At 41.5% G+C, this 18,733-nt stretch overlaps 1 protein-coding gene across 9 annotated transcripts in view; it reads left to right on the forward strand.

Annotated features, from left to right (window-relative positions):
* LOC132815081 (focal adhesion kinase 1) overlaps nucleotides 1–18,733 on the forward strand; it is a 557,743-nt gene that overhangs the window by 417,185 nt on the left and 121,825 nt on the right. For 8 of the 9 annotated variants that reach the window (XM_060823816.1, XM_060823815.1, XM_060823817.1 and 5 more), the window contains 2 exons: nucleotides 6,547–6,644; nucleotides 12,449–12,533. In XM_060823816.1, the coding sequence (XP_060679799.1) occupies nucleotides 6,547–6,644; nucleotides 12,449–12,533 (183 nt within the window). Of the gene's footprint in view, nucleotides 1–6,345; nucleotides 6,367–6,546; nucleotides 6,645–12,448; nucleotides 12,534–18,733 lie in introns of all 9 variants that reach the window. The other variant, XM_060823821.1, reaches the window with a different exon arrangement.

The raw sequence follows: 18,733 nt of genomic DNA on the forward strand, positions 1-18,733 counted from the left end.
TACTGCATACTCAATTTTTTTTCACTGAGTGAGTGTAGAAGGATGGTGGAGGCAGAAACCCTCATAAGAAGCATTTAGATGTATACTTGCAGTGTGATGGCTTACAGGGCTATGGGCTAAATGCTGGAAAGTGGCATTAGAATAGGTAGATGGTTATTTTTGGTCGGCGCAGACTTGATGGATTGAAGAGCCTCGTTCTGTCCTGCAGACCATGCTATGACTCATAGAAGATCAGTAAATGTGAGAATTTTGGAGTTTATCGAAGTCTCTAATGCTGGGAAGGTGGTTCCAGCATTTGTGAGCTGATCATAGGCATTGCTTCTGAGACAAAGATCTAAGAAATGAAAGTCACAACCTGTCAGTTGAAGTTGAAAGTGCTATCACGATTTAATTCAAGATATAGAGGGATCCTGGAATTTGCATAAATTGGAAATGATCTGATATGTGGTAGAGTGTGAGCTCGAATAGTGATGATCAGATGTAGGATTATGGGTGGGAGATATTGCTAAGTGTGGTTGAAACTGCAGTGCTCATAAAGTAGGGGAATTAGAAATTTCAGATGGTAATGTAAAGGGTGAGGGCTGAAAGCTCAATGAAGGTGAGAAGTATGTAAAAAGTGGGACATATTAAAGAATGACTTGCATTTATCTAATATCTTTTGTGATATCAGGGTGTCCCACAGTGTTTTACTGTCAGTGAAGCACTTGTAAACTTTTTGCAAACTTTTTAAAAGGTTGTAGGAAACGCAACTATCAATTTGCCACAAAAAATCATTCTGCTAATGATAGCCACTTTGTGAAATCAGGAATACTCCATGCACTGCACAAAAGTAATAATTGTCTCTACCACCTCTCACATTCAATTTTGAGATGTTGGTGATTATCAGAACTACTATTTATTTCACATTATGGAATGGACAAGAGCTAGGAACTTTGATGTGAAATATTTGTCAGTGATGCTTTGGTACAAGGGAATATGAACACATGTGACCTTGCATCTTTGCCTCTGTATTCGTGCACGGCTTCTAAAATATCAATTGTTTTTTCCAACTCCCCTAAATTGAAAAATACTCAAAAAGGACAGTGTTGTAACTGTGTACCATTGATATCCAAAATACCAGAGTCAGTGTTCCAAATTGTGAAGACTTGATGCTTTTTTTGTTAATAGAATTGCAAATTTATCAATGCTACTTCTGCAATTACTACATGAATGATAATGCAGTATCCATTGAGTTGTCCTCACTCACTTGTTGATATCATCTTCCCAAAAGATTAACCACCGTAGGGTTCTCCACCTTTGTCAGTCACCTGTCAGTGTTTTTATATATTCAGCAATATCTGCCATCCATTTGGTCCTATGCTCAGTTTTAAATCAATCATTCCTTCCAATATTTGTGTCTGTCTCCTGTCAGCTCTAATGTTGTGACCAAAATATTGTATCTTCCTCTGTCTGCCTTTGTGTACTATTTTTCTTTTATTTCTGGCCTTTTCCTGCATTTCCTCATTAGGCTTCCTGTCTGTGTGATATATGTCAAGCACCTCCTTTTGGTTATTTAAACATATAGTTTTAGACAAATTTTGAAAACATTGTTGAATAGTTGATTGCCGAGGCCAAAGAAAGATATTACTCAGGACAGAGAATACGAGAAACACTCTAGGAAGAGCTATAAATTAGGAGGTAGAAGGGAAGGAGGAACTTGGGGATAGGGATGGATTGGAGGGCTGAGAGGGAATCACAGACCACAATGAAATAGTCCTGGGAAAATAGTTGGAGCTGAAGCCTAATGAGCCTCATCCTTGAGCCTTAAAAGAAATGTCTTGTAAGATAGTTGATGTATTGATTTTAATTTTCCAAAACTATCTTGATTTGGAGGTCATCACATTAGATTGTAAGATGGATAAAATAATTCCTTTATTCAAATATGGAGAGCGATGAATCAGAAGCCCAAAAGCCGATTAGTTTAAACCACAGGCCAGTTGCGAAAATGTTAGAATCTTTGATTAAAGAAGCTGCAGAATGACACTTGTGTGTAAGTTCACTTGTCGTACGTTCAAGGTAATCAGGCAGTTAATGTGATTTTATGAAAGGGATGTCTTGTTTAATCAATCTTTTGAATTTTGTTTGAGGAAGTAATATATACTCTGGATAAAAAATGCACTGTAGTTTGCAGAAGCCATTTGCTAAAGTGCCACAGCATAGGCTATTATGGGAAACATGCACACAATGGGAAGGGCAGTATATTAGATTGGTCAGAAAATTGGCTGGCTAGCAAGAAATAGAGAATACACGTCAATTGGTCTTTTACAGATTGGCAAGATGTAATGAGAGGCATGCCATAGGCATTGGTTCTGGGATTTCAACTGCTTAAAATTTATATAAATTACTTAGATGAAGGGATGGAACATTTGGTTGCTAGCTTTATTGATACAAAAATAGGTAGGGAGCTAAAGAGGATGTAAGAAGTTTACAAAAAGGTATAGATACGTCAAGTGAGTGGGCTAAGCTTTGGCAAATGAAATATAATGTAGAAAATGTGAAATTTTTAATTTGGCAGGAAGAATAAAAAAAAATGTACTGTGAGAAATTGCTGACTCTGAGAGGAGGATTTGGGTGTCCTAGTGTACGAATTGCTAATTGCTCGGTACACCATGTAACATGTAGGTACAGCAAGTCATTTCTTCTATAAGACAAGCCTTAAAATCACGTATTTTGCACTGTTAAAAGTGCCATTTTTGGGATGAGATGCTAAACTGAGAACCTATCTGTACATTCAGGTGGATGTGGAAGATGCAATAGCACAGTTTCAAAAAACAAAGGAGTTATTCCAAATGTTCTAACCAACGTTTGTCCTTCAATCAACAACAGAAAAACAGATGATGTCATCATTGTCACACTGCTTTTTGTGGAAGGATGCTGTATGCAAATTGTCTGCTGCATTGGAGGTGTAGTGCACAGTGAAGAGGGTTACCTCAGATTACAACAGGATCTTGACCAGATAGGCTAATGGGCTGAGAAGTGGCAGATGGAGTTTAATTCAGATAAATGCGTGGTGCTGCCTTTTAGGAAAGCAAATCTTAGCAGGACTTATACACTTGATGGTAAGGTCCGAGGGAGTGTTGCTGAACAAAGAGACCTTGGAGTGGAGGTTCATAGCTCCTTGAAAGTGGAGTCGCAGGTGGATAGGATAGTGAAGAAGGTGTTTGGTATGCTTTCCTTTATTGGTCAGAGTATTGAGTACAGGAGTCGGGAGGTCATGTTGCGGCTGTACAGGACATTGGTTAGACCACTGTTGGAATATTGCATGCAATTCTCGTCTCCTTCCTATCGGAAAGATGTTGTGAAACTTGAAAGGGTTCAGAAAAGATTTAAGGATTTTGCCAGGGTTGGAGGATCTGAGCTACAGGGTGTGGCTGAACAGGCTGGGGCTGTTTTCCCTGGAACATCGGAAGCTGAGGGGTGACCTTATAGAGGTTTACAAAATTATGAGAGGTAAATAGGCAAAGTCTTTTCCCTGGGGTGCGGGAGTCCAGAACAAGCGGGCATAGGTTTAGGGTGAGAGGGGAAAGATGTAGAGGAGACCTAAGGGGCAACTTTTTCACGCAGAGGGTGGTACGTGTATGGAATGAGCTGCCAGAGAAAGTGGTGGAGGCTGGTATAATTGCAACATTTAAGAGGCGTTTGGATGGATATATGAATAGGAAGGGTTTGGAGGGATATGGGCTGGGTGCTGGCAGTTGGGACTAGATTGGGTAAAAACAATGACTGCAGATGCTGGAAACAGATACGGTGGAGGATTTGGGAGTACGGGATGGCATTTTTGCAAGAGATAGGGTGGGAAAAGGTGTAATCCAGGTAGCTGTGGGAGTCGGTGGGTTTGTAAAAAAAATGTCAGTGTCAAGTCGGTCGTCATTAATGAAGATGGAGAGGTCCAGGAAGGGGAAGGAGGTGTCAGAGATGGTCCAGGTAAATTTAAGATCAGGGTGGAATGTGTTGGTGAAGTTGATGAATTGCTCAACCTCCTCGCTGGAGCACGAGGTGGCGCCATTGCAGTCATCAATGTAGCGAAGGAAGAGGTGGGGAGTGGTGCCGGTGTAATTATGGAAGATCAACTGTTCTACGTAGCCAACAAAGAGACAGGCATAGCTGGGACCCATATGTGTGCCCATGGCTACCCCTTTGGTCTGGAGGAAGTGGGAGGATTCAAAGAAGATATTGTTAAGGGTGAGGACCAGTTCGGCCAAACGAATGAGAGTGTCGGTGGAACGGTACTGTTGGGGATGTCTGGAGAGGAAAAAACGGAGGGCTTGTAGGCCCTGGTCATGGCGGATGGAGGTGTAGAGGGATTGGATATCCATGGTGAAGATGAGGCGTTGGAGACCGGGGAAACAGAAGTCTTGGAGGAGGTGGAGGGCGTGGGTGATATCTCGAACGTATGTGGGGAGTTCCTGGAATAGGGGAGATAGGACAGTGTCGAGGTAGGTAGAGGTGAGTCCAGTGGGGCAGAAGCATGCTGAGACAATGGGTCGGCCAGGGTGGTCAGGCTTGTGGATCTTGGGAAGGAGGTAGAACAGGGCAGTGCGGGGTTCCCGGACTGTGAGGTTGGAAGCTGTGGGTGGGAGATCTCCTGAGGTGATGAGGTTCTGTATGGTCTGGGAGATGATGTTTCGGTGATGGGGGGTGGAGTCATGGTCGAGGGGGCAGTAGGAAGAGGTATCCTCGAGTTGGCGTTTGGCTTCAGCAGTGTAGTGGTCAGTGCGCCAGACTACCACTGCGCCCCCTTTATCCGCTGGCTTAATGGTGAGGTTGGGATTGGAACAGAGGGATTGGAGGGCTGTGCGTTGTGAGGGTGAGAGGTTGGAGTGGGGGAGGGGGCTAGACAGGTTGAGGCGGTTAATGTCCCGGCAGCAGTTGGAAATGAAGAGGTCGAGGGCAGGTAATAGGCCAGCGCGAGGTGTCCAGGTGGATGCAGTGTGTTGGAGGTGGGCGGAAGTCCTGATTGTGAAAGTAAGCTCGGAGACGGAGGCAACGGAAGAATTGTTCGACGTCACGCCGTGTATTAAATTCATTGATGCGTGGACGGAGGGGGATGAAGGTGAGTCCTTTGCTGAGGACTGATCGTTCGTCCTCAGTGAGGGGGAGGTCTGGAGGGATGGTGAAAACTCGGCGGGGCTGGGAGCTGGGATCTGGTGTGGGTGTGGAGCTGGGAGTGGGGTCAGAGCCAGTATCTGGAGTGGGTGTGATGATGGGGGGAATGGGGGTGGCGTCATGAGCAGGGGTAGTGTTCCACTTGGGGTTCTGGGGGGGTGGGGATAGTGACAGTGGGGTCTGTGGGGGGCGTGTCAGCAGAATGCAGGTGAGTGGCGCTGGTGGGGGCGGAAGTGGTGGCAGACACGGCAGTGGGGGTGGTGGAAGTCACTGAGCGTGTGGCATCAGCGATGATGTGAGGGCTGGAAGTGGCTGTGGGAGTGGCCATGATGGGGGCGGAAGTAACATCATCAATCAGCGGGGGGGGTGGTAGCTGCATCAGCCGCATGGCTAATGGCGTTTCTGAGGCCAGGGGAATCTTCTGGAATGTTTGAGGAGCGCTGGTTATGAAGGTGGGTGGATAAACATTTGTTGTACTTACAGTTTTTGATGTTTGAGATGGAATTGAAATACTGTTTGTTGAGGGTATGAATTCTCCTGAGGATGTAGTACAGAGTGGGTCCTTTGCAATTCTGAGAGAGTGTGGCTCTCAGCTGAGGCAGGGCTGACTGTAGAGAGGTTAGGTGCCGGCGCATTGCTGCAAACGTGGAGCGGAGGATCCTGAAAGAGAACTGTTGCTGGTGTTTTTGAATCTGTAGTCTGTACTGTTTGTCCTGTTCGGGTCCGAACTCTGCTGGTTTAAAGGTGGTTCGGAGTCCGTGTGGGACGAGTTGGTTACGGAGGCAGGCACTGAGGAAGCAAATGTGGCTGTGGTTGGGTTATCTGGTCGGCATGGACGGGTTGGACCGAAAGGACTGTTTCCATGCTGTACAACTCTACGACTCTATTTGCTACATTGTAACAGTTCAGAAGTAATTAATTGACTGTAAAGCGCCTTGAGACTACTTGAGCTGTTAAAAATGCTGTGTAAATTTGTCCTACACATTTATAAAAAGAGAAACCTGCTGTTTTGTTTGAATTTTTCACATACGAATGGTTTTAAAGTTTTTGTCATTTTTCGGCACGGAAGAATTTGATCTATTATTGAGCATTCATTGCAGTACCGTACTACATAAATTGCATTATTTCATATTTATCAACAAAAACTGTAATGTACACTGCTTTTTGATTCTCTTCCCCCTACTCCCAACTGCAATGCAGAAAGCTATGGCATAGATGAAGGTAATGAAACTGTTTATTAATCGTTGCCTGATTATCCTGCTTGCTGCCTGTTGGATGAATATAATTTTTGCCAAGTTGTGTGTCACTTATGTACATAACCTTCTATCATTTTTATAAAAGACTGTGAAAATAATGTTACACTCAAATTGACTTAATAGCTAATTCCTTCACCTTTTACAGCCAGAGATTATGAGATACAGAGGGAGAGAATTGAATTGGGCCGCTGCATTGGAGAGGGGCAGTTCGGTGATGTGCATCAAGGAATTTATATGAGTCCTGTGAGTAATTTAGACATTAAATCTATATGACAAGCTTAAGATTTCTGGTTGAACAGAAAATCAGAAACCACCCAGTAGTTTCAGTGTAAGCGTGGAATCACATTCGGCAACATTGGGTTCAAAAGTTGTTTTGCCCCTCATTCTGTGGAAGAGGCCCTGAACTGCATGTGTTAAATTTTTCTCCTTGTAACCCATGCATAGACCATCCAATTGCCAAAATATCCTTCATTCAGATAGTTTGAAACCAAGCATAAAGAAAATTTGAAAATAATACCTTTTAACACTCTAGCCCCACTCCTGATGCTCCTTATACTTTCGTACTGCCAAAACCTTTATTGCTAAGTGCTATAACAATAAATGTGGGAAACTTGAATTTGGAAGTATCCCCCACAAAGCATGATTTGTACCCTGGAGTTGTGGGGCAGATTGTCACATTGGGCCAATCTTTGACTCATTTCTGTTCCAGGTCCTTAAGCCCCCTGGGTCTCACCTTCATATCCCTAAACCACCTCTATGCCTCTTCATGCCGTCCAAATCACCTCCATACTCATCCTTGCAACTTAATAGCATTCATGCTCACAGCCATAGCCAATCACCCAGTATCCACTGTTATCAACCCACCAAGCTACCTAGACTACACCACTTCCCATCATAACATCTCTCTCCCCCCCACCGCGCGCGCGCACACACACACACACACACACACACACACACACACACACACACACACACACACACACACACCCCTGTAAAATTTCTACTCTAGGATATCCCAGATGGCCTCCTATTTGCTTGATCACAATTTCCTCTCCATGTGATCAACAGTGCTCTTCAGCACATGTCCTCCACTTCCCATGCCTCTGCCCTTGAACCTCACCCCTCGAATCACATCAAGGATAGAACCCCCACCTCCTGGTCCTCACCTTCCACCCCACTAATATTTGGATACAGTGCATTATCTTCCACCACTTGTACCACCTACGATCAGACCCCATCACCAGAGGTATATTTCCCTCCCCACCCTTATCTGCATTTCACAGAGACCATTCCCTCCATGACTCCCTCTTAAGGCCCACGCCCCCAATTAACCCACCCTCCACACCTGGCACCTTCCCTTACCGCCTCAAGAGGTGTAAAACCTGCATCCATATCTCACCCACCTCTCCTCCGCCCGAGACCCCAAAGGATCTTATCACATCCAGCAGAGACTTTACTGTGCATCCACCTCATCTATTATGTCCGTTGCTCTCGATATGTTCTCCTCTACATCGGGTAGATACATTCCCATGTATCTGCTGCCCATGTCCTTCAAGATGGTAGTGGTCATCAATTTGCAAGGTGTTGTGGTGTAGGCAGTGAATGTCTGTGATTGTAGTACCAGTTAAGCAGCTTGTTCTGTCCTGGATGATGATAAGCTACCCGAGTGTTGTTAGAATTGCAGTTATCCTGGTAAGTTTAGAGTATTTCAACATGCTCCTGACTAGATGGAGGCTTTAGGGAGTCTGGACACGAGTTATTTCCCAAGGTGTTCCTAGCCTCTGACCTGCTCTTGTAGCTGCTTTATTTATATGGCAAGCCCAGTTCAGTTTTCAGTTGGTGTCAAGTGGCCTATTGGTTACAAAACAAACCAATCATATCAAATCTAACTTATTTTTAGCCTTATAAAACTGAAAAGTAATGTGGAGCTTCAGAAACACAGCCAAAAGTCACAGTTGTCTCAGTCGTAAAGCTTTTTTGAAAGGTCTACATTGAAGTCTACTGAAACTGCAGGAGTAGATGGCAATCTTGTTTTATCAGCTACACCAAATGGCTTATCAATCACTACGGTGTGTGGTTTTTCTTTGTTCCTGATGGATAACTTTGGCATATTATTTTCATGATTAATTAACATCAAGTCATGAAATGTAAACTCCCTTGTAGGTCATCTAAGTTCAGTTTATGCCTGTTCAACTTGTCATCCTCATGCTGGGTTGAAACTTTTGGAACAGCCAAAATGTGATCAACCAAAAGTCTGCTGTAATTTCAGAAGGCCCTGACTAGGTCGGGTTAATGTCCTGTCTCCTGCCTCCTGTTGGCACAAATGGTATCTTCTGAAAACGGAGGCTGCAGTCCACATCTAGGTATTGCCTGCCATTTTAAAAAGCTTTCAGAGTTAGCTCAGATGCACAAAAGCCTGCCCTTGTTATAGGCAATTATCTTGGCATGATGTCAGAACCCAGACAATGCAGCATGTTTGTCTTCACCAAATCAATCACTTGGACCTTACAAGGTGTTTAATTTTTGAAAGAAACACGATCAGATATATAATTATATTACTCATTTTGTTGTAACAGTTGAAAGAGAAGACTCGGTCCATTTCTATTTAATAAAGAGATAGCTGAATCTAATTAGAATAAATAGATAATGATCAGAGGTGCAAAAACAGAACTGGATGAATTAAATTGTCTTTCCTTGTTCCCACATTATGTATTCCGAAGCTGTTGTGTCTCCTAGATTGTTTAAAAATGTATTTTCACAAAGAAGTTTATTGTTTCCACTGGACAGAACATGTGAGCCATTTAACTCGTCAGATGAATTCAAATCACACTTTCAGAAAATTCCAAGTTGTGCTTCAGCTTAGAGTGTGTGCTAGTGATATTAATAATAAATATACTGTTTGAAGCTGTCTCTCATGGATAATGCATTATGGTGTCTGTCATCTCCAACATGTAGTCTTTTTTTAAAAAAACGTTTCATATGTCTGTAAACTTATTTTTCAATGTTTTCTATTTCTTTGAGGAAAAGAGCCTTTGGTTGCAGATTGCATCAATATTTTTTAAAGTTACAATGCCTGGTTGAATGAAATGTCTGAAGAACATATACCTGTAATCTTCAGGAAACCTCTGTTGATTCTAAAAATGAATTTAAATTGAAAACATTAAGCATTTGATGTTATGGATTTTTAATTTTCCTTCATATATAGCCACTTATTTTGTTTTTGGGCTTTGCATGTCACGTATATTTCACAGGTGAAAATCTAGGCAGACTGGCCTGGCATTGCTGCACTCTAGCCATTAGCCAGTCTGAATGAATGCCTCAGAAATCTGTCATCCGGAATTTTTCCACCCTGTCTACAGGAGAAGGTCTTGACTTGGATTCATACTCCCAGAAGAGTGCTAAGTAACAGGCACCCTCTTCCAGTCTCAGAATTACAGAGTCTTTTTCTGAATGAAATGAATCTTATTGTGTATCCTGTTAGAGCCAAGGCATGCTCAGTGTTCATATAGCACAATTGTCTAAAGTATCTCAAAGCATTTCACATTCTGAGTGCTACTTGGAGATGCAGTGAATGTTGCTAAGTGGACAACAGCGCTACTTGTTTTCTGCACAGGAGAATTCTACGTGTATGCAATAAAGAGAATGACCAGTTGATCTGTTCTGGACCATGCTGATTAAGACAGGATACTGACCAGGGCATACATCTTTGGTGGTCTCAAAATGTACCAAAATGCATCAGAACTAACAAATGCTTTGCAAGTGCATCACTATAATAGGAAAACACAATAGCCAGTTGCTGCACAGCTTGGGTTCAATGCAAGTAGTAAATGATCAGAGAAAAGCTTGATCAAAGCGATAGATGTTAGGGAGTTAGGTTGCCAAAAAGGCAAGAAAGGTGGGCAGTGGAAAGGTTGGGGAAAGGAATTCCACAATTTTGGGCCTTCACAGCTGAAGCCCACCCACCACATATGTTAAAAATCACACAACACCAGGTTATAGTCCAACAGGTTTAATTGGAAGCACACTAGCTTTTGGAGGGTCGCTCCTTCATCAGGTGATAGTGGAGGACACAATCCGAAGACATAGTGTCTTCAGATTGAGTCCTCCACTATCACCTGATGAAAGAGCGACACTCCAAAAGCTAGTGTACTTCCAATTAAACCTGTTGGACTATAACCTGGTGTTGTGTGATTTTTAACTTTGTACACCCCAGTCCAACACCGGCATCTCCAAATCACCACCACATATGGAATGACTAAAATCAGGGATGCTCAAGACCGGAATCGGAGATAGGGCTTATGCCCGAAACGTCGAATTTCCTGCTCCTTGGATGCTGCCTGACCTGCTGCGCTTTAACCAGCAACACGTTTTCAGCTCTGATCTCCAGCATCTGCAGACCTCACTTTTTACTGGAATCGGAGATATACTAAGTATGTGTTTGGAGTACCAAAAAGCAGAGGAGATCATTGCAAAGAGTGAGAGAGGCTTCAGTATCGAGGAATTTTTAAATCAGTTGCTTCACTGGGAGTCAGTGTAAGGATGATAGTTGAACAGACATTTTTTCAAGTTCATACATGGAATTTAGGAACCACAGGTGAGGCTATCATTCATTGCCCATCACTTGAGAAGGTGATGATGAACTGCCTTCTTGAACTACTGTCGTTCTTGGATTTAGGAACATCCACAGTCTGTTAGGAAGGGAGTTACAGGATCTTGACTCAGTGACAGTGAAAGAATGGCAAATATAATCCTGGGTCAGAATGATGACTGGCTTGGAGGGGAACTTGCAAGTGGTGTTCTCATGCATCACCTCGCCCATCTAGGTGATTAGGATCGTAGCTTTAGAAGATGCTGCTAAAGGAGGCTTGGTGAGCTACTGCAGTGAGTTTTGAAAATGATAAGCACTGCTGCTACTGTGCAGTACTACACCTTCCATTACTTTACTGATTATTGAGAGTGAACTGATGGAGCAGCAATTGACCACGTTAGATCTGGCTGCTTCTTTCTGTCTCGATATGCCTGGGCAACTTTCAACATTGTTGGTAGATGCTGATGTTCTAGTAATGCTGCAGCATGGCAAATTCTGGAGCACAAGTCTTCGGTACTCTTGCCAGAATATTACAGCATCAAGTGTTTCTGCCATTTTTTTGATATCACATGGAATTAGTCAAATTGGCTGAAGACTGGTATCTGGAATACTGAGGACCACTGGAGAAGGCTGAGTTGAATCATCTATTCAACAGTTCTGATTGAAGATTTTGAAGATTCTTCAGTTTTGTCTTTTGCACTGATGTGCTGTGCTCTCCCATCATTGAGGATGAGAAATTTGATTGGATGTGGCTGGATTTCAGCACATAGATAAAATCCATTGGTTGTGGAATTGCTTAATTCTGTCTGTCATATTGTGCATATAATGTTTGGCTGGTATTGAACTCTTTATTTACAACAGAGGAGCACACTTCCAGGAGAGTTTCATGCTTCAGTGATCTGAGGCAGGATGGAATATGAATCCTTCATACCCTCAGGTCACACAATGTACAGTGGTGAGATCATGACAGTGTCTCATAGACATACTGACTGTGAGACATAACATAACAGACAGCTTCGACAATAAAATAAAGAACTGCAAATGCTAGAAATCTGAAACAAAAGCAAAGTGTTGGGAAATTCAGTAGGTCTGGCAGCATCTGCGGAGAGAAAAACAGAGTTAATGTTTTGAGTCCAGTGACCCAGTTAACTCTGTTCCTCTCACCACGGATGCTGTCAGACCTGCTGAGTTTCTCCAGCACTTTGTCTTTGTTACAGCCAATAACCCATTGGCTTTATTATAAATCAAGAATCAAGACTATTTCTGTCCATGTTCACTGGGAATGAAATACCATGTAATTTGTAATAGTTTTATGCAGAAATTGTTTGTTTGGATCAACATTTTTAATTTAAGTGGTTCAGTGTGGTTCTGTGCTTTGTGCAGATATTTATTCAGACGACTCCATTGGTTCTGAAAACATTTCTAATTATGTGTTATATCTTTTTCCTTGCTTATACAGGAAAACCCCTCAATGGCTGTTGCCATCAAAACATGCAAAAACTCCACTTCAGATAGTGTGCGAGAAAAGTTCCTACAGGAAGCCTGTAAGTTTGGAAATGTACTTTTACTTTGCAATTTAAATGTAACACTTGACCTAACTGCTAAGAAAATGGATTTAATTTAGATAGTTCAAGTTTAAGAGATAGCATAGCAAACCTTCTGTGGAAGGAGTGGGGAACTGTCTTCCGTACTGCAAATTTTATTGATTCTTCGAGTAATAGCTAAACTTCTAACTTAATATTTAATGGTACTTTAGCACATGTTGACTAATTTGATTCAGGATGCAACAGAATAATGTCTCAGTGTGATGAAAATCCATATTAATGACTGACTTAAAAGTAAAATCATAAGCTTGTGTTCACAACTTCAAATCCATGCGGTCAACTTTTAAAAAGTTAATTATTAATAGGAAACGAAGAGAGACCATGGACAAGTATTAAATATCTTTACTCAGTAGAAGACCCTCAGGTCACACAATGATACAGTGGTGAGATCACCCAACAATAAAGAGAAAATCAATGAGCAAAAGGGAGGGAGGGACTTGAAGCAATCATTATCATTGGAGAAAAAGTACAAGAAAAACTGAAGAGGTTGAACCTGATGGCCTGCATTCAAGCATTTTAAGAATGTAGTTGCCAGGATAGTGGAAGCAGTGTTGTTAATTGTCCAAATCCCAAGCTCTGGAATGGTTCCTGCAGATTAGAAAATCTCAAATATAACATCTTCATTCAAGAAAGGAGAGAGGCGAGCGCAGGAAACGATAGCTGAATATCTGCTATTGAAAAGATTACTGGAATTCCTAGTCAAAATTGTAGCAAAGCATTTTTTTAAAAAATTGTAGCACAATCAGATTGAGTCAATCTGGCATTGCTGAAGGGCATTCATGTTCAACAAGTTTATTAAAGTTCTCTAAGGCTGCAATAATGTAGGATGCAGAAGCATCCAAAAGTTAGGGTGTAGTTGAATTCCCAAAGATATTCTGTGAGATATGCCACAAATAATGGCCTTGCCATTGGCATTCACATTCCAATGAAAATAAGATTTAAAATGTGTCACATAGGTACCACACAAGTTTATGTGGTAGGGGTAATGTAGCAGCATGGATAGAGGAGTGGCACGATAAAAGAAAACAGGGTCGGGGTATATAGATCATTTTCAGGTTGGCAACTGTAACTAATGGAACGTTGCATGGATTTATAATATGTATCAATGGTTTGAATAAAAGGGCTGAGGAGTGAATAGAATAGACTGAAAGCTGGCATCCATCGGTTAGATTCTCAAGCAGGCCGAGATGGATCATTTATTCGGTGTTTCTGGTTAAATGTGGTTGCAAAAGCTTTGGCTTTGACGAGCTGCATTGTTGAGGATGATGATGTTCATGGAGCCTACTCCTCCCACTTATTTATTTGTTCCCTGTTAGGACTCTGATGTGATCCATTCATTAAGCTACCAATAATTGCCCAGGAATCTAACTACATTGCTTTGCTACTGACAGAAAAAGAGAACTTCCCCATAAACTCAATAATAATTTGGAAGTTTTACGCTTGCACTAAGCTTTGCACTGCCTTTGCTGAATCCATATCCCACTGTGAGACACTCTCACAAGTTGAGATCTTAATATATCAAATTATCTCAACCTGTTTTTCAGGGGGAAGTGTCAGGAAAGAGTTCTAAAGTCTTTCTATTGAGTAGCAATTGTTTTATTACAATTAAAATATTAAAGTAATGGGGCAATCATGCTATTTAATTATTTCAGATGTCCCACTAGGTAATCTGCCCACTTACATACATTACTTTGATGTTGCCTTGTCTCCTCTGCTGTCAATTTAAATTCATGGTGGTGCAACTGAGCATTTTAAAAGTGGAGATCACTGGAAATTAAATTTGCTGTCCGAACTAGGCTACACTCATCTCCAGTATTTGATGAGGAACCTTTTTAAGTTGATTTTGTCAAGGGATGTGGAAGTCGTATGCTGAGCTAGAATTAATTGCCTGTCCCTAATTGCCCTTGAACTAAAAGGTTAGCTAAGGCATTTCAAAGGCCAGTTAAGGATCAACTGCAGTGCTGTGGGTTCAGAGTCACATAGGACAGATCAGATAAGGATAGTGGATTTCCCTCCCTAATCTACTGTCAGTAGGCCTTCTAAGTTATGGAATATAACTGTAACCCATCCTTGGGAACTTTAAAATTAATTTTTTTAAATACATAATTTGCCAGACAGCTTAAATCATGCCCTAGCTAAATTGTATGAAATTGTTCAAAGGGTTCAGTTGTTCATCAGTAGGCATAAAAGTAAGTGAGAGGAAGGGCACTAACACAAGTGTATCTGAAGAAAAATAAATACTTTTGCTGCTTTACTAAGCATAAATTGTATAAACAACAACTCGTATGCACATGTTTCCTATGATAATGTAAATTGCAGTTTCACAGCATTGTTACAGTGTAGAAGGAGGCCACTTGGTCTATTGTGCCTGTACCAGTTCTATTACCCAGTGCCAATCTCTGCACACCATTTCTATCCAAATAATCATCCAAAGTCCTCTTAAATGCTCAATTGAATCTCCCTCTATTACATTTCCAAGCAGTGCGTTCTATACTCTAACTAATTGATATGTGAAAAAGTCTTTACTTGCCTCAGGACAAAGAAAGTGAGGACTGCAGATGCTGGAGATCAGAGTTGAGAGTGTGGTGCTGGAAGATGTTTTGGGCATAAGCCCTTCATCAGGAAAGAGGCTTGTGGTTCAGGGCTGAGAAATAAATGGGAGTGGGATGGGCTTGAGGGCGGTGCCGAGTTGGAGACTTGGGACTGGGATAATATGAGAGAGGGGGGGAAATGAGGAAACTGTTGAAATCCACATCTATCCCGTGTGTTGCAGGGTCCCAAGACAGAATAAGAGACGTTCCTCCTTCAGGTGGCACTGCCCTCCTGACCTGTCCATTACTCTCTCCTCTGACCTATCACCATCTCCCTCACCTTCATTCACCTATTGCTTTCCCAACTACCTCCCCCCAACCCCACCCCACCCCCGTCCCATTTATCTCTCAGCCCCGAGCCACAAGCCTCTTTCCTGATGAAAGGCTTATGCCGGAAACGTCGATTCTCCTTTTCCTCAGATGCTGCCTGACCGGCTGTGCTTTTCCAGCACCACATTCTTGACTTTTTCTTGCATCTCCCTTGTTCTGTTTGTCTATCACATTTGCCCTCGGTTTTTTTTTAATTTTCTGAACTGGAACAGTTTTTCCCTATCTACTTTAGTGAGCCCATTCATTAATTTGAAAACCTCCATCAAACCTCCTTTCAGCTGCCTTCTCTCCAAGGAGAACAGTTCTAACTTGTTCAATCTATCCTCATTTCTGAAGCGATTCTTGTAAATTGCTTCTGCACTCCCTTCAATGCATTCACATCTTTCCTATAATGTAGCGTCCACAATTATACACAGTAGTCCAGCTGAGGTCTAACAAGTGTCGTGTACGTGTTCAACATCATCTAGCTGCTCTTGTATTCTGTGTTCATAAAGAGGACAACACTCTGTGCTTTATTAACTGCTCTGTCCACATGCCCTACCACCTTTAGTGATCTGTGCACATATACATCCAGGTCCCTATGTTCCTGCACCCTCTTTGGAATTATACCCTTTATTTTACATTCTTCCACCTTTGAGCCTACCCTACCAATTTGTCAATGTCCTTTGCAAAGCCTTTTAAATAAAAAGCAATTTTGTTGGATATGTGTGAAAGGCGTTGTGAACAAGCTGCCATACAGCCTGCAAATAATCATGGAGGTAGTGAAAAGTGGAAAATATTATTCAGAGCTTGATTATTCTGGCATCCAATATTTTCCCCTGACCCCAGTTGTGCCCAAGGCTATAATTCCCAACACTTCAACACCCAAAAGCTATTTATTCTTTGATTAGATGCAGGCATTGCTTGCAAAGCCGACATTTGTTGCCCATCTCTATTGGCCTGAGTAGTTAGCTAGGCTATTTTAGAGAGCAGGAGGAGCCAACCACATTCCTGTGAATCAAGAATAACACAGAAGCCAGACCAGATATGGATGGCAATTTCCTTCCCTAAAACACATTGTTGACCCGAATGAGTATTTAACGAAAGTCAACAGTTTCACAGAAATGATCACTGAGATTAGCTTTATATTGAAGATTCATTAACTGAATTTAAATTCCCCCAGCTACTTTATAATTTGAATTTGTCTCCCCAGAGCATTAGATTGAGCCTCTGGGTTATCAACTGCTGATATCACCACAATCTCCCCCTCTTAGATCTGGAATAGCCCTTTCCTGGGCCATTTTAGTCTGATCTCAAGGAGCATCTCCTGTTTCTCGACTCCTCATCTCATGTATCATACCTGAGAGGTATATAAATTCAACCATATTCCTTATTGCATCTTATCTTTGTGCACGTCCTCAGCCTTACAAAGGTAATAGATACTTTGGTATGTCATACTAAATTTTAATAGGTTAAGTATTACATGATAAAAATCTCTTGTCACTGGAGAATATTATTAGAAAAGTGACAGATTTTTGTTTTATCTTCTATCTGGGACTCCCTGCCTGTATCTATCAATCACATTTTTTTATGGCAAGTTATCTCATTCAGCTGAATATTGAAAAATTTGAATGCAATCTTTACAACTGTCACTGATTCTTCTAAGATTAAACAAACCGTTTGTCACATTAAAAGGTTTGAAATAACATTAGATTCAACTGTCCAACTTATCTTACTTTTAACATGATGGAAGTTCAAACTTACACTGGTGAAAATAACTGAGAAAGTTGGAATGTTAAGTCAGCAACTGACCATAGTGAAAGCATTATTCTAAAGCTAGGCACCAAATCGTTGTAGAGCAAGCCTGCTCTTCAACAAGAGTGTTGAAAATTTTGTGGCCCTTTTTTAATTATGAGACTGCTTTTGATGTCATTGAAGCAAAGTTATGGTAAGAGAAAAGTATCATGCAATCTTACAAGGCTTGCTTTTTCCTGCTCCTGGGTGATGGGGTATTTTTTTTGATTTGGTGCAGCCCCACGCTTCTGGTTTCTAAATAAAACCTGCCTTCAGCTATGTTGAAGTCTATGAGATATACAGATGGAAATATGTTGTGGCATGTCTAAAATTATAATGAAGAACACAGCCATTCACATACTGATGCCAAATATTCTTCTAAGCCTCAGAAGTCTACAATGAATTATATCTAACAATAATTTTTTCCATGTGGATCTTATGCAGAAATCATTTTCTATATCTGAGAAAAAATTCAATCAGATAGAGTGGGGACGGTTGAGATAAAGCTTTATTTTATATGGGTGCGTGTGCCAAGTCCTGCATTTATTGCCTGCCCTAATTGTTCTGAGAAGGTGCAAGTGGGTTGCAGCCTTGAATTACTGTATAATGTTTTGATATAACAGAGTGGCTTGCCTGGTCACTTCAGGACAGTTAAGAGTCAGGTACTGGAGTTATAGATGAGTCAAACCAGATAAACGCAGGAGGTTTCCTTGCTTAACAGGCATGAATGAACCAGTTAGGTTTTTGCAACAATCCAGTAGCCTCAAGCTCATTTTAACTGGTGTCAATTAAATTATCAAAATTACCAAATTGCAGCAGTGTTTGAATTTGTTTCCTCTTAATTATTAAGATAGGTTACAGGATTACTAATCCAGTATATAATAAACTTTGGTGTCTTGTTGAAATTATGGTTTTCTTTCAGTACCTCTCCCATTCAGGTTCCTTACTTATCTAGAAGACTATCCTTTATAGGACCTCTTCCTGTTTTACTACCAAGTTTATTCTTATTCAATTATAGCATTCTGATACACAAATTAAAATGCTAATGAAATTTCGTGAGTTTGGCAGCATCTGTGAAGTTAATGTTTGATGTCCAATGTAACTCTTGTGTGGAACTGATGGGAGGTGGAACTATGACTGGTTTTATGCTGTTGGAAAAGGTGGGAGGAGGAAGTGGAAAGGAAGGGAAGATCCGGAAAAGGTTCGAGAGTTTGGTGATCACATAACAAAAAGTGAAGGGAGTGCTTAGTTCCAGGGTAGTCATGATTTGGAGATGCTGGTGTTGGACTGGGGTGTACAAAGTTAAAAATCACACGACACCAGATTATAGACCAACAGGTTTATTTGGAAGCACTAGCTTTCGGACCGCTGCTCCTTCATCAGGTGGTTGTGGAGTATAAGGTCGTAAGATACAGAATTTATAGCAAAAGTTTACAGCGTGATGTG

Source organism: Hemiscyllium ocellatum, chromosome 4, assembly GCF_020745735.1.
Source record: "Hemiscyllium ocellatum isolate sHemOce1 chromosome 4, sHemOce1.pat.X.cur, whole genome shotgun sequence".
NCBI classification, from domain to species: domain Eukaryota; kingdom Metazoa; phylum Chordata; class Chondrichthyes; order Orectolobiformes; family Hemiscylliidae; genus Hemiscyllium; species Hemiscyllium ocellatum.